At 41.0% G+C, this 15,279-nt stretch overlaps 1 protein-coding gene across 2 annotated transcripts in view; it reads left to right on the top strand.

Moving 5' to 3' along the window:
- The window catches only part of NUDT3 (nudix hydrolase 3), a 114,877-nt gene that overhangs the window by 60,279 nt on the left and 39,319 nt on the right, over nucleotides 1–15,279 (top strand). For both annotated transcript variants that reach the window (XR_014062068.1, XM_081520022.1), the window contains exon 2: nucleotides 555–665. Coding sequence is in view for 1 of the 2 variants with exons in the window: in XM_081520022.1 (XP_081376148.1) it covers nucleotides 555–665 (111 nt within the window). In the remaining variant the exon portion in view is untranslated. The remainder of the gene's footprint in view (nucleotides 1–554; nucleotides 666–15,279) is intronic.

The following is a 15,279-nucleotide window of genomic DNA, read 5'->3' as shown; positions in this document are numbered from 1 at the left end:
AGCATGAGAACAAGAAATCTTGCTAGTCCTCATGTTGGTTGGTGGGAGAATTAGGTTGTCAGCGCATGCTTAGAGCTTAGGGTTATGTGTAGTATCGGCCTGTGGCCATCAGATGGGGCGGGAGCTGGGAGACACAGGAGTGAGAACCTTGGAGGGAAAGTTGGGCTGTGGGGCCAGGGCCAGCTCTCCACAGTGCTCACAAGCTCATCAGTGCGTCAGTGACAGTCTCTGTTTTGTGTTGCTTTGTTTTGAGTGTTTCTGTCAGTTGCATGTTCAAAGGGCTAAAGAGAAAGGAACAAAGGAAAGGATCGACAGGACAAGTGACTGAGAATCTGAGGGGTCCACCTAATGGCCATTGGTTCAGATGCCCTTCTGCTGTTAAGACAGATTGTCTGCTTTTTCAAACAGAGATGGAAGCTACCTTACAAGTGATTCGGAGAGGTATCAAGAAAGAATGGGTCCTAGGTACTTTTATTTGTGTGGCGTTTAAACTCTGAGTTTGGTTGCGTGTGGCTTTCCGAGTTTTAACAGCCCGTGTGACCTCTGACTTTCAGGTGCTCCTTGTGAGCAGCAGCCGCCATCCAGACCGGTGGATCGTCCCTGGAGGGGGCATGGAGCCCGAGGAGGAGCCGGGCGTGGCCGCAGTCCGAGAAGTCTGTGAGGAGGTAGGCGCTGAGAACGGGTGTGGCTGTACCGTGCATCACCACTCACTGTGTGAACAGACGCAGGGTCACAGAGGGAAGGCGCTTAGCACTCACCACATGCCTCCTTGATCAGAGGGTGATGAGGTTGTGACATGGTGGTATTTACCAGACTCTCTGCAAGGGGCGATCCTAGTAGTGACTGTGTGTGATTACACCGGACAGCTCTTTCTGATCCTAGTAGTGACTGTGTGATTACACCGGACAGCTCTTTCTGATGGCCCTTGGGGCCCTGCCTGCTCTACCTCTGTTACCTGTGGTGGAAGATTGAGAATCAGATAGTTCATCAGCTCTAAGAAACAAGAGAAGTAGGCAGTATTGATACAAGCAACTTATCCTCGTTAGCCTTTGCTTGAGGCGAAGGTAGCGTTCGTTCTCCTTTGCTCCCTGGGTCCTGGCAGTAGAGCAGTGGCTAAAGCAGAAGTTCAGTTTGCCAGAAGCTGTTAAAGGTGCAACTTGAGAGACAATAGTATCTTGTTTTTTATTTGGTCACATGATACTCACCCTATATGTATTGAGTTCTTGGGCCATGCCCAGTGTATCTTACTGGATACTTGAGAATTAACAGTAAGAAGTGAGATCTTGGTGCTCTTACTTAAAGGGCTTACAGTTTTGTTGGGGAAACTGAGAAACAAATTACAGTTCAAAACCAGGAGGAAGGAACTAATGTTTCTCCATAGCCTCTGTGGCAACACCACACCCTGCTTATGTTATCTCGTCTAGGAGTCTGACTCAGTAATGTAAGTTTTACCAGCCCCATTTACTTGCCTTAGCCACATAGTGCTTTTTATAGGTCCATTTCTTTGTTCCAAAAGGGACTTAAGACTGATTCTAAGAACATATAAAATAGAGCTTAGAAAAGGTCTGAGTTCTGCAGTTCTTTTGGGTCCAGCCCTTGCTGAAGTCTTCTTAGACTAATTTCACTTTAGAATACCCAAGGAATTCTTTCCTTGCTCTGAAGTCCTGCAGAGTTATGTTGGCTCGTGACACTATTATTTTATCATATATCTGAGTATCTATAACTATATTGTAACCTCTGAGGACTAAGATTATGTTTCCTATTTTAAATCCTCCCTTCTTGTGCCTAGTACACAGCTGGGTGAATCGAAAGTAATTAATACAAGCTTCTATGACAAATGGAACATAAAACTCCTGAAGAAATACCCCAGTTGGAAATTACCAGAGTTCTTTCTGGAAGATCTCAAAGGTTTGACTATTCAAATAAGTGTGGTAGGGCCAGCTGGTGGACCTGAGCTACATAATTTTGATTTCAATCCAGTTGGCTCCAGTGGGTTCCGAGACACCCAAGGCAAAAGTGATGTTTGACAGAGTTATTGCAGCTCTGTAGATTCACAGGTTGTTGGAAGACCTGAAGTAGACTGATGGTTCTAGAATAGAGAGGAGGGAAAAAATTCTGAGACCTTGGGCAAACCTTGCTACTTGGTTTTAGAAGTTGTAGGGAGACAAGTTGACAGCTTTACCTCTGTAGAGCGCATTTGGATTTGGCATCTTTCTCAGGAAAGCTTGTATCAGTTGCTACTATGGTTGTTTTGTTTTTGAGTACCACGGTTGAAATGTCCCTCGGTTATACAAGTGCAACTAAGGTGTGGAAAACTAGATGATTGCAAAAGAAAATGCAGTGAGGGAGTTGGAAAGAATATACAGTTACCCTTTTGTTTCCTGGAAATTGCATACCAGCCTTCAGTAGGTAAAGGAGGGAGAGAGTGGAGAATAAAGTGGAGTTGGGACACTAGAAGGTAAACGGTGTAGCACAGATAATTAAACTACATTTTTCATACATTCCTCACTTACCTACCTCCTGTCTTGAAGGGAATCCCAAGCTCGAAATTAAACCCTGCCTGCTGTTCTCAGCCCTGAAGAGTCCTGCTTGACCTTGAGCACATTTTCCCCCTCCAGGCAAAAGAGTTGTACCATATACCCTGTTCTTTACTCCAGCATTATTGAGAGGATACAGAATAAACGTGTTAGTTGCTCAGTTGTGTCCTACTCTTTGTGACACCAAGGACTGTAGCCCGCCAGGCTCCTCTGTCCATGGAATTCTCCAGGCAAGAACACTGGAGTGGGTAGCTATTCCCTTCTCCAGGGGACCTTCCTGATACAGGGATTGAACCCAGGTCTCTTGCGTTGCAGGCAAATTCTTTACCATCTGAGCCACCAGGGAAGCCCATGAACAAAATAAAGTACCAAATAAATCAAATACTCGTACAAACAACATAAATTAGAGAAATGTGTCATTACAGAGACAAACATTTCAGTGGCTTACATCAAAATAAAATGGAGGGGCTGACTTTTCCAATTCTGTCTGCTAACAGAGAATAAAACTTGGAATCAGTGAGGATGTAGGTAGATGTTTTTGATTGTTCTTGAAGGGTCATTTTGTAAGCAGAAATCACTATTCAGGGATTTATTTAGTTTTCAAAATGTCATGACTTTGTAAAAGCAAACATTCAAAAACTTAATTCTTTCCTAATGCTTATAAATCTGATTGCTGTATTATAAGCATAGGAGATTTTACTAGTCATTTTTAAGGAGCCTTTGGATAATACCTAGGCCAGTTCATTGAAGACTTTCAGATGTTTCAGATTGCATTTATAAATTTAATTAACTGGATTGCTTTTTAAAGAACTTCAGTTGTCTGACTTTAAAAAAATGAAAATCTTCTGAGGCTCCTCATCAGTAAAGTCCTGTGAATGTCATGTATTAAATTTACAGCTAAGATGAGTCTTAAATAGTGCCGCAGTGCAGAGATCCCCAACCTCTGGGATGTATGTAATGCCTGATAATCTGAGGTGGAGCTGATGTAATAATAATAGAAATGAAATGTATAATAAATGAAATGTTCTTAAATCATCCCAACCCGCCTCCCCCCCCATTCCCCTACTTCTGGTTCAAGGAAAAATTGTCTTCCATGAAAGCAGTCCCTGATGCCAAAAAGGTTGGGGGCCACTGCCGTAGTGTACATAAATTTACTAAGATTTTCAACTTAAAATTACCAGTCAGAAATAAGGTATTCAATTATACTTTCAAAATTGAGGTTGCCATCTAATAAGCCAAATTATTTTAAACATTATAAAATCATAAAATATGTCTGGCCTCCTTCACCTTTCCTGTTAAATGAGGCCAGGACTCAGAGTGTCCTGTAAGGAAAAGCTGGTGCAGTTACTGTAGCTCAGTCAAGACTGTCACTTCACTGGACTTCCCTGGTGGTTCAGTGGTGAAGACACTGCAGGGGGCATGGGTTTGATCCCTGATCAGGAAACTAGGATTCCACATGCCACTCAGTGTGGACCAAAAAAAAAGGACTGTAATTAAACAAAGATGAATGGTCATCATGCAGTCCACCATTGAGTGAGCCATCTGAAGTATCCGGCACACCAGGCTAATTTTGTGCTTCACCCTGAAGGTCTCTTCCTCCATGCAGTCTTTGTGATTCCTTGTTCTCCCTGTGTGTTTCCATTGCAGTGTATTTCTAGCATCTTTTTTTTTTTTTTGCCTCACTGTGCAGCATGTGGGATCTTAGTTCCCTGACCAGGGATCAAACCTGTGCCCCCTGCATTGGAAGACAGAGTCTTAATCGCTGGGCCACCAGGGAAGACCCTATCCAGCATCAGCATTATCATGTTTTATTCATATCACTTGTCTAGTTGTCTTCTGTGCTAGATTTTACATTCTGTGTAGCCAGATACTATTCCTTTTCAGTCACTGTTTAATCCCCAGTGCTTAACACATAACAAGTGCTTAAGAAAGGAAGTGCTACAGTTTTGGGGGTGACCATTAGAGCAGCCACATAAATGTGGTTGAGGTAGGCCCTTTTGGATTGCCAGGAGTATTTACAGGTCCCTCGGTTAACTGAGGGAGAAGAATATGACAGTCAGACTGTGCAGAGCTGGAAACTTAGGTCATGCTGCCCAGGCAGGCCTTCTCACAGAGGCTGGGTGGACGGCGGGGACGCCGTGCAGCTCTCGAGCCTGGCCACCATCCCTCTCCTGCACTGTGGAGGCACTGCCTTTCTAAGCTCTTCTCAGCCTTGGCTTCTGCTTACCACTTTCTGTTTGGTGCTTTTCCTCCCTTGTGTATCACTAACCTGTCTGTTGACTCACTCTGTGTATCTCATACTCAGCTTTCCTGAGAAGAGGACTTGACTGGTTACCGTCTTCAGGCATAGTTGCCAGGTCACATCCATTTCTAGCCATTTGAAGATGTCTGATTTCTTATTCCTCTAACTGAGCTCAGAATGGCAAGGTCATGTGCTTTAAAAGCATGGCTGCTGCTGCTGCTGCTAAGTCGCTTCAGTTGCGTTCGACTCTGTGCGACCCCATAGACGGCAGCCCACCAGGCTCTGCCATCCCTGGGATTCTCCAGGCAAGAACACTGGAGTGGGTTGCCATTTCCTTCTCCAGTGCATGAAAGTGAAAAGTGAAAGTGAAGTCGCTCAGTCGTGTCCGACTCTTAGTGACCCCTTGGACTGCAGCCTACCAGGCTCCTCCATCCATGGAATTTTCCAGGCAAGAGTACTGGAGTGGGTTGCCATTGCCTTCTCCGAAAAGCATGACAGCCTGTACTTAAGTACTGCCTGCAGCAACTGTACCAGTGGTTCTGTGTGTGTAATAAAAATACATTTATTAACACAGGGAAATATTTGCTGCAAATTCCCTAGTGATTGAAGTAGGTTATGAATCAGTGTTTATGATAGAAAACCATTTAGTGAATAAATATGTGTCTACTTGTATAGAAAGAACAATAACATTGCAGGTGCCAAGCTCTGTTTAAGCCTTTTGCATTTGTTGCCTCATTTCTTTACCATACCTGATGAGGTAGTAACTGTTATCATCTACATTTTATAGGTGAGAAAAAAGTGAGATTGAGTAATTTGTGCAAACTGACTGTGCCCAGCTAGATGTGCTCAAGGTGAAATTTGAATCCAGAACATCTAGTCTTAGCACCCATACTCTTAATGCCTTGAAAGAATGTCCACCAGATGTTCACAATGGTTATCATTGGGTTAGCTCTTAGATTATCAAGTTTTCTGCATTAAACATATATTTGTTCCTAGAAAAATTTTCTGAATAAACGTGAATGTAACGAGGTTATTAAGTCAGTCTTAGGTACGGTAAAACTCAACCTGCTCTGAAACTTGGTTCAACCCAGCTTAAAATTTTTAGCATGTTGTCTGAATCTCAGAAACAGATAAATCTGTAGCACTTGAATCATTAGAAATCATCACATTTAAAGGACCGAACTCTTCCCTTTTGGAAACTTGCCTTCATTTTTCAGTTGTTTTCAAAGTCCTGCTAGAGTGATCCCTCAAAAGGTTGGAAGGACGAGGCTTTCTCCCAGGACTGGCCACGGGCCTTTGGTCATAGTGCATCTCTAGCAGAGGCTTGTGTAGCCAGCCATGTGATGCTCTCTCTGGAATAAAAAGGAAAAGAAGTTCTTTGTGTGGTTTTCAGAGCTATTCTTTCTTGTTAATTCAATGGGAAAGGTAAAACTGCTGGCTGACAGGGAAGAAAGAGAAGCTGGATCTGAAACTGTTCTGTCTCTGTGCAGCTGTTAAATGTCCATCTCTTTCACCCATTGTCACCTCAGCCAAACCAAGAGTGTTATCACAAAGATATAGAACATCTGAAAACAGAAACGAAAAAATTATGTGCATAGGTGCAGCTGTATTCTCTTCAAGGGTGACAAAGATGGGTACCTTCTGCCTTTAAAGAAATGTAGCCCGTGATAACGGAGAGTGTGATCAAATGCCATTTCCTTCTATCTGCTGCCTCATGTCTGGGCAAGGCCCATATCCATCTCCATTTCTAGCATATAATCTATAAAGTTTCTGTAGATAGCCTGATAATTAACCTTTGGCACAGACCTAGCTTTAAAAAAAATAAAACTTGTTCTCCAACTTCCTCACCTGTATCCTTACATCACACTTCTCTTCTGTACCTTCAGGCTCTGACCATCTGTTGTTTTGCCGCATAAACTCACCATCTTAGAAACTTTTTAGGGTCAGTGATGTCACTTTAAACTCACTTGTGCCTGCTGCCCTTCTTCAGGTTCTTGTTTTTGTCTGTGCTGCATGTGCAGCTTGTGATACCTTAGTTCCCCAGCCAGGGATTGAACCCATACCTCCCGCACTGAATGTATGGTTTTAACCCCTGGATCGCCAGGATAGAATTCCCTCAAATTTTTGATACACTGTCTTATGTAAACATTTCACAGCATATTTGATTTAATTCACCTTCATTTAAGATAGTTTTTTGAACATCTAGATGCCTTAATATGGTATCAAGGATCATGGTTGCAAAGCTGTTTCTTGATTATCTCAGCCTTACTTAAGTCAACCCATCCAGAATTTATCATAATCCTTCTTGATCTCGTTTTATTTTCAGATAAAAACATGGAAAATGAAATAATGACTTTTATTTTAAAAATCTATGTCTTTTTATCCTAATTCCTGTACTATGTGTTCCTTGCCCTTGCAAAAAGAAAGGTTGTATGCTCTTATGTATGTAACATAGAAACCAGAAGGCTTCCTATGGTATCTCAGAACTGTTTGATAGAGAAGCAGTGTTTCATGTCTCTTGTTATATACAAGTAGAACATTTGAAAAGCCTGTGACTACTGGGGAATAATTTGAAACACTGTTTTTTCAACTTTTATTAGCTCATAGTGTTTGTGGAGTGGAGAGAAAAATACAGGCTCTGTATGACTGTGCTGTTTTCTCATCTTTACTTTTTGGCTCCAACCTAAACAGTTGTGAATGAAAGTGGGCATATGGTATCACAGAATCTATTAGGGAAATAACATTATTTTTAAAAAAAATGTCAGAACTTTAACCATAAAATATATATCATAACATATTGAGAATATTTTCAGTCATTTCAGCATGGTAAATAAAACAGGGTAAAGGGATCTCTAGTTCATAAGCCCGTAGGGAAGCAGACAGGTGGTTGGCAGTGGGTATAGCTGATAAAGTGGGGAGAGCCTACCCTAGGCCAGAGGTGGCTTCTCTCAGGCCCAGCCAGTAGTTTTCATGTGGCGATTAAGACCCAGTGTGACTCTGCTATTGTCAGAGAAGCATGAAAACTGGATTCTTATGTGAGATCTCCTGATCTTTCAGTGTAGACAACTAATTTTTAAAAATTGTTTTTAAAATGTTAATCAAATAATATATGCATAGTAGATTAAAACAGCAGTAGTAGTACTAAAAGGCTCATGATGGAAAACAACCAAAAGACATGTTCTTAATTAGGTATATGATCTGTGTTACAGATTTTTACTTTATTTTGAACTGTAAACTGTAAGCCTCCAAACTTTTGGAAGAAAATAGTTTTATTTTTAGTCTCCTACATGATGAAGGACCTGGAGAAGGAAATGGCAACCCACTCCAGTAATCTTACCTGGAAAATCCCATGGACAGAGGAGCCTGGCAGGCTACAGTCCATGGGGTCGCAAAAGAGTTGTACATGACTGAGCAACTAAACAACAGGAACAACAACATGATGAATGAAGGCAAATAAAGGTTTTTAACCTTGAGAATATTGTATTGTTTACTAGAAGTGTCAACACGAGAAACTATATCCAGATGTAAGTTACTGTAAATCTCAAGAGCGGTCACAAACCAACTCTGTTTATTTGTTGAAAACCAGGCTTTATTTAGATAGCATTTTCTGAATTTCTATTACTTAATTTTTCAGGAACTTAAAATCACATGAATATGAATTATTAACAGTAACGTTCTGTGTGCTGTGCTTAGTCGCTCAGTCATGTCTGACTCTTTGCAACCCGATGGACTGTAGCCTGCCAGGCTCCTCTGTCCATGGGGTTCTCCAGGCGAGAACACTAGAGTGGGTTGTCATGCCCTCCTCCAGGAGATCTTCCCAACCCAGGGATCAAACCCAGGTCTCCCACATGGCAAGCAGATTCTTTACCATCTGAGCCACCAGGGAAGCCCAAGAATACTGGAGTGGGTAACCTGTCTCTTCTCCAGGGGAACCTCCCAATAATAATGTATGGCTATGTGCTGTGTGCACTAAGTCACCTCAGTCGTTTCTGACTGTTTGTGACCCTGTAGACTGTAGCCCACCAGGCTCCTCTGACCATGGGATTCTCCAGGCAAGAATACTGGAGTGGGTTGCCATGCCCTTCTCCAGTGTATGGCTATGTGCACCTATAGATTTATCTTTAAAATTGATTTAAGGGAATTCCCAGGCAGTCCAGTGGTTCAGATTCCACAATTCTACTTCAGGGGGCCCAGGTTCAATCCCTGGTCTGGGAGCTAGGATCCCACAAGCCATGTGGCCAAAAATAAATAAATAGATTAAAAAATAGGCAAAAGAACTTTCTATATGGTTGAAATTTTTCAAAATAAAAAGTTGGGAAGAAAGTAGATGTATATATATCATTTGCCAACTATACTCAGAAGCTTCAGGAGAAAACCATGAAGTACAACAATATGATGGATGTCACTTTCCCCAAGAAAATATATGTTTTTATAAGTACTACCATGTCTTTGTTTTTACTTTGTAAGAAGGTAGTTATTTTTAGCTTCTTTGGTCAAAGCATTATAAAATGTAAGAATCATGTCTATTAATGCATTGTATATAATTATCTTATTCTTATAATTTATTCTTCTCCAAGAATTTAGTGGGAAATGTGGTTCAGTGATAAAACATTTCAGGGAAGCCTTTGTTCACCTAACATGTGCATACGTGTTTGTGTGTGGGAACATATTTATTCTGCCCTCCTAGAAAATCATACACACAAAAATATAGCGAAAGAAGTTAAGAGCTTTTCCTTAGAAAATATCATTTAGAATATATAAAACGAACAGAGAAAACATACCATGTCTTAGATGGAAGCTGGGGTGAGGCCGTTTTATGTTAGAGGGCAGATTGAATCCCGCAGATCTCTGGCAAAGGTCCTCAAGTAAATCCGTATTGAATCTCCTGTTTCTGGCAGCTGAGAACTTAGAAAGGGCCTTTCCTCTCAGTTACAGTTCAGGGATGAAAGGAGACCTTGGCATAGACGCCGCCTCCAGTGAGGGGCTTGGCTGAGGCAGCTGTGATAATCCCTCTGCTCAGCTTTTGCTCTGTGCTCACATGACCCCAGAGCAAGGAAGGCCTCTCTCTCCTTTCAGGGGAGGGCACCTCTCTGCTCCCAGGCAGCTAAGAGATGCTAAATGGCTACTCCTAGGTTACTTCCATCATGATTTCTGGAGTCAGCCTTAAAACGGTTGAGAATTTTTAGTGACTGTCAGTTTGGCGTTTGTAAAGCTGTTTAATAGATATTCTTGACTTTATGAAAATTGATTCAAAATGTTATTACATATTTTTGTTAGTGACTGTGTTAGTTTAAATACACAGATGCTTTTGACTAGGAATTTCCATTAGAATGATTTGTAGACATTTTAATCTTAAGAACAGAAACAGTAATCTGAACCGGACTCTTGTTATGGGGGCTTTTAAGTGTGCCCTCTAGCATTCTGTGGTGCTATTAGTGTAGCCAGTTTACTTGATTTAGTAGTTGAGCTTGGTGACCACTTCAGCTTCCCGTTTTTCTAATTTTAAAAGTAATACATGTTCCTAGCAGAATGAAAAACCTGTAAGTACAAAAATGATAGTATGTTGCTTCAGTTCTGTGGCTGATTTTTTTTCTCCAACTGTTTAATTATGAAATCTTACAACATGTAAGTATAATTTTAAAATAGTGAAACAGTGTATTCCTTCTTCTAGATATAATATCTGTTGACTTGTTGCATATCTGCCTTATCTCTCTGTGTTTATATCCATACCCTTTTTTTGACTATGCCATTTGGAAATAAGTTGTAGCTGTCATGGCACATTACCTCAAAATTCTGTTCTTTATTTAGCATGCATCTCTTTAAGGCCAGTCCCTTACATTACTACATACCACTGTTGCACCTGAGAATTCATAATAATTCCATAATGTCATCTAATATTTATTCCATATTCGAATGTCCCCAGTTATCATGAAATGTCTATAGTACCTGTTTGTTTTCTCACACATTGCAGTTGGTGGTATGCCTTTTCAGGCTCTATGCTATGATAGAGATATATTTATACCATAAATAGAATCATGCACTAAGCCTTTCCACATGGTGACTTTTTAACAGTCTAGGAACATTGTCTAATAGAATGTCTCACATTCTGGTTTTGTTTGATCATTTCTTTCAGGTGTCTTTTAATTTATTTCCTTTTCTTCTGTATTTCCAACAACTTAGTCTAGAGCAGTGTTATCTGGTAAAATTTTCTGAAGTGATCCATATCTGCAGTGTTTGGTGTGGTAGCCACTAGCCATATATGCCTATGTAAACCAATAAAAATTAAAATTCAAATCCTTAGTCACACGCACATTTCAAGTTCAGTAGCTACATGTGGATCGTGGCCACCATGTTGAATAGCATACATCTAGAGGCTTGATGAAATTGAGGAGAAGCATTTTTGACAAGTTGCCACATCGGTGATGTCATGTGCTTCCTAATACTTACGTCAGGAGGCACATCATATCAGGCTGCCTTGCCATTAATGATAAAATGTTTGATCAGGTAATAATTGACAGTTTGTTGTAGAAGTAGATTTCTCCTTATGCAACAAAACTGGTAAAGTAATCTGTTGAACAATTCTTCCAGGCTATATGAATGTCCTCTGTCTCCCAACAGCCCAGCAATCTTTCAGCTAATAGTTTTAGCATCTACTGCTGAACCGTACCAAATCAGATATTATAGCAGAGACTGAAGAACAGTGGTTTTCTAATTCTTTTGTTCCTAAGATGAAATTCTTCTTTAAAGGAAAGTTCTCTTCTTCCTCCCTCCCCCCTTTTACCTTATTTTAAATAACTCCACTGAACTAATGGATTTTCCTATTTTTTTCCATTATATTAGAAGCAGTTACCATCTTTATTCTCTTTGCTTTAATTATCCCAAATTTGACCAGTGTGTACCCTTTTAGGAAGCCTCCTGTGTACTTTTGACATGGCCCTTTCATTGTTTGAGTACTTCTTGCCCTGTAATGCAATAAGGTATTCCAAGCTCACCTTTTTGTTGTTGTTTGGGGGACTTTTAAATTCTGTTTTGTTTTTATTCTTCCACCCTTACCTTGAATTTTCCTGTCCCAGACTTGTCAGCCATTTCTCCAGAGAATTCCCTTTTAGTGGAGAATGTTCTTTAGAAACCAAGGTTACAGTGCTGGGTGCGTTCACTGCTACTAGTTTGTCATTGCTGCTAGGCTCTTTTCAGTTCAGTTCAGTTTAGTCACTCAGTCGTGTCCGACTCTGTGACCACATGGATCGCAGCACTCCAGGCCTCCCTGTACATCACCAACTCCCGGAGTTTACCCAAACCCATGTCCATCGAGTCAGTGATGCCACCCAACCATCTCATCCTCTGTCGTCCCCTTCTCCTCCTGCCGCCAATCCTTCCCAGCATTAGGGTCTTTCCCAATAAGTCAATTCTTCGCATGAAGTGGCCAAAGTATTGGCGTTTCAGCTTCAACATCAGTCCTTCCGATGAACACCCAGGACTGATCTCCTTTAGGATGGACTGGTTGGATCTCCTTGCTGTCCAAGGGACTCTCAAGAGTCTTCTCCAACACCACAGTTCAAAAGCATCAATTCTTCGGCACTCAGCTTTCTTTATAGTCCAACTCTCACATCCATACATGACTACTGGAAAAACCATAGCCTTGACTAGACGGACCTTTGTTGGCAAAGTAATGTCTCTGTTTTTAAATATGCTATCTAGGTTGGTCATAACCTTCCTTCCAAAGAGTAAGCATCTTTTAATTTCATGGCTGCAATCACCATCAGCAGTGATTTTGGAGCCCCAAAAATAAAGTCAGCCACTGTTTCCCCATCTATTTCCCATGAAGTGATGGGACCAGATGCTGTGATCTTAGTTTTCTGAACGTTGAGCTTTAAGCCAACTTTTTCACTCTCCTCCTTCACTTTCATCAAGAGGCTCTTTAGTTCTTCTTCACTCTCTGCCATAAGGGTGGTGTCATCTGCATATCTGAGGTTATTGATATTCCTCCCGGCAATCTTGATTCCATCTTGTGTTTCTTCCAGCCCAGCGTTTCTCATGATGTACTCTGCATATAAGTTAAATAAGCAGGGTGGCAATATACAGCCTTGACATACTCCTTTTCCTATTTGGAACCAGTCTGTTGTTCCATGTCCATTTCTAACCGTTGCTTCCTGGCCTGCATACAGGTTTCTCAAGAGACACGTCAGATGGTCTGGTATTCCCATCTCTTTCAGAATTGTCCACAGTTTATTGTGATCCACACGGTCAAAGGCTTTGGCATAGTCAATAAAGCAGAAATAGATGTTTTTCTGGAACTCTCTTGCTTTTTCGATGATCCATCGGATGTTCGCAATTTGATCTCTGGTTCCTCTGCCTTTTCTAAAACCAGCTTGAACATCTGGAAGTTCATGGTTCACGTATTGCTGAAGCCTGGCTTGGAGAATTTTGAGCATTACTTTACTAGTGTGTGAGATGAGTGCAATTGTGCAGTAGTTCGAGCATTCTTTGGCATTGCCTTTCTTTGGGATCGGAATGAAAACTGACCTTTTCCAGTCCTGTGGCCACTGCTGAGTTTTCCAGATTTGCTGGCATATCGAGTGCATCACTTTCACAGCATCATCTTTGAGGATTTGAAATAGCTCAACTGGAATTCCATCACTTCCACTAGCTTTGTTCGTAGTGATGCTTTCTAAGGCCCACTTGACTTCACATTCCAAGATGTGTGGCTCTAGGTGAGTGAGCACACCATTGTGATTATCTGGGTCATGAAGATCTTTTTTGTATAGTTCTTCTGTGTATTCTTGCCACCTCTTCTTAATATCTTCTGCTTCTGTTAGGTCCATACCATTTCTGTCCTTTATCAAGACCATCTTTGCATGAAATGTTCCCTTGGTATCTCTAATGTTCTTGAAGAGATCTCTAGTCTTTCCCAATCTGTTGTTTTCCTCTATTTCTTTGCATTGATCGCTGAGGAAGGCTTTCTTATCTCTCCTTGCTATTCTTTGAAACTCTGCATTCAGATGGGAATATCTTTTTCTCCTTTGCTTTTCACTTCTCTTCTTTTCCAAGCTATTTGTAAGGCCTCCTCAGACAGCCATTTTGCTTTTTGCATTTCTTTTCCATGGGAGTGGTCTTGATCCCTGTCTCCTGTACAATGTCACGAACCTCTGTCCATAGTTCATCAGGCACTCTGTCTATCAGATCTAGTCCCTTAAATCTATTTGTCACTTCCACTGTATAATCATAAGGGATTTGATTTAGGTCATACCTGAATGGTCTAGTGGTTTTCCCTACTTTCTTCAATTTAAGTCTGAATGTGGCAATAAGGAGTTCATGATCTGAGCCACAGTCTGCTCCCGGTCTTGTTTTTGCTGACTGTATAGGCTCTTTTAGTAGACAGTAATAAAAAAACATATTTAAAAAGAAAAATCATAATTTCCATTTCAAATTTAACAACTTTTTTCTTAACTTCTTTTATATTTGTGTATCTTTTCCCTTTAAGATACTATTTCTTAACAGCATTCTGATAACATTGCAGTTGGTTTCTAATAACATTATTTGCTGTATCATATTATAAATGATGTAACTGTTAGTTGCATTATTGATATTATCAGGAGAAGCTTTATAGAGACTGAGAATGTATTCTAAGCTGTTTAGTGTGAACCTTCTGGTTTCAGGAAGAGTACTGGTATGGGTAGAATAGAATAGCTCTTGGTACAATTTGGATTATTTAGGGATTGACTCTGTGTTGATTTGATTTGGTGGTAAATGAATGACAAGACCATATTAAAGAGGAAGTAATTGGCACCAGCAAGAGAATGTTGCTTATTTTTTCTTTGTAAACCTAGATTATAGTTTGATTTATAGTGGACCTAATATACTTTTTCTTTACCCTTTTTGGGAGAACCACTTTCAGACATAGAAGTAGTAAAATGAATTAAGAAACATAACCTAAGACTGGGTAGGGAGGTTTTCACGTTGCTTCTGTGCAATCTTTGGCCTGTAGGTGCCCCTTATTGTGTGGGTCAGTGTAGGCATTATATGGGTGGCCCCGTATATGGACAGGTAACCATTTTCTAACTCTCTTTGTACATTTGCAAATGACCGCTTAAATCAGAGTGGTTCTCAACCTTGCCAGACTCAACACTTCCTTTCTATACTACTTGTAGTAGATAAGTATTTTCCTACTTGTGTGTGTGTGTGTATCTCCTCTATTAATGTTCATAGACTAGAAAGGAGCTGAATTCTAGGCTCAAATAGTTAAAATGAGATTTCCCATGCATGTAATTGTGTGGTAAGACTTGGAAAAGTCTGGTGGGGCAGCTCTTGGGCACGACCAGCCTTCCTCCTACAGGGGGTCTAGCTCTCCTGCTTCCTTCCTGTCGGTGCCCCTGTGCTCTTCCATCCTGTGACAAGCAAAACCACCCTTATCCATCTCCGTAGTGCCCCTGGGGGCCGTTACCTTGTGGAGAAACTCTTATTTTGAATGGTCTGGAAGTTCTTTTGTCCCTGCCACCCCCA

This window comes from Giraffa tippelskirchi, chromosome 8 (assembly GCF_054371585.1).
Source record: "Giraffa tippelskirchi isolate mGirTip1 chromosome 8, T2T-mGirTip1v1.2.pri, whole genome shotgun sequence".
NCBI lineage: Eukaryota > Metazoa > Chordata > Mammalia > Artiodactyla > Giraffidae > Giraffa > Giraffa tippelskirchi.
Note: the sequence above shows the minus strand (reverse complement) of the source record. Positions and strands in the feature narration are given on the sequence as shown.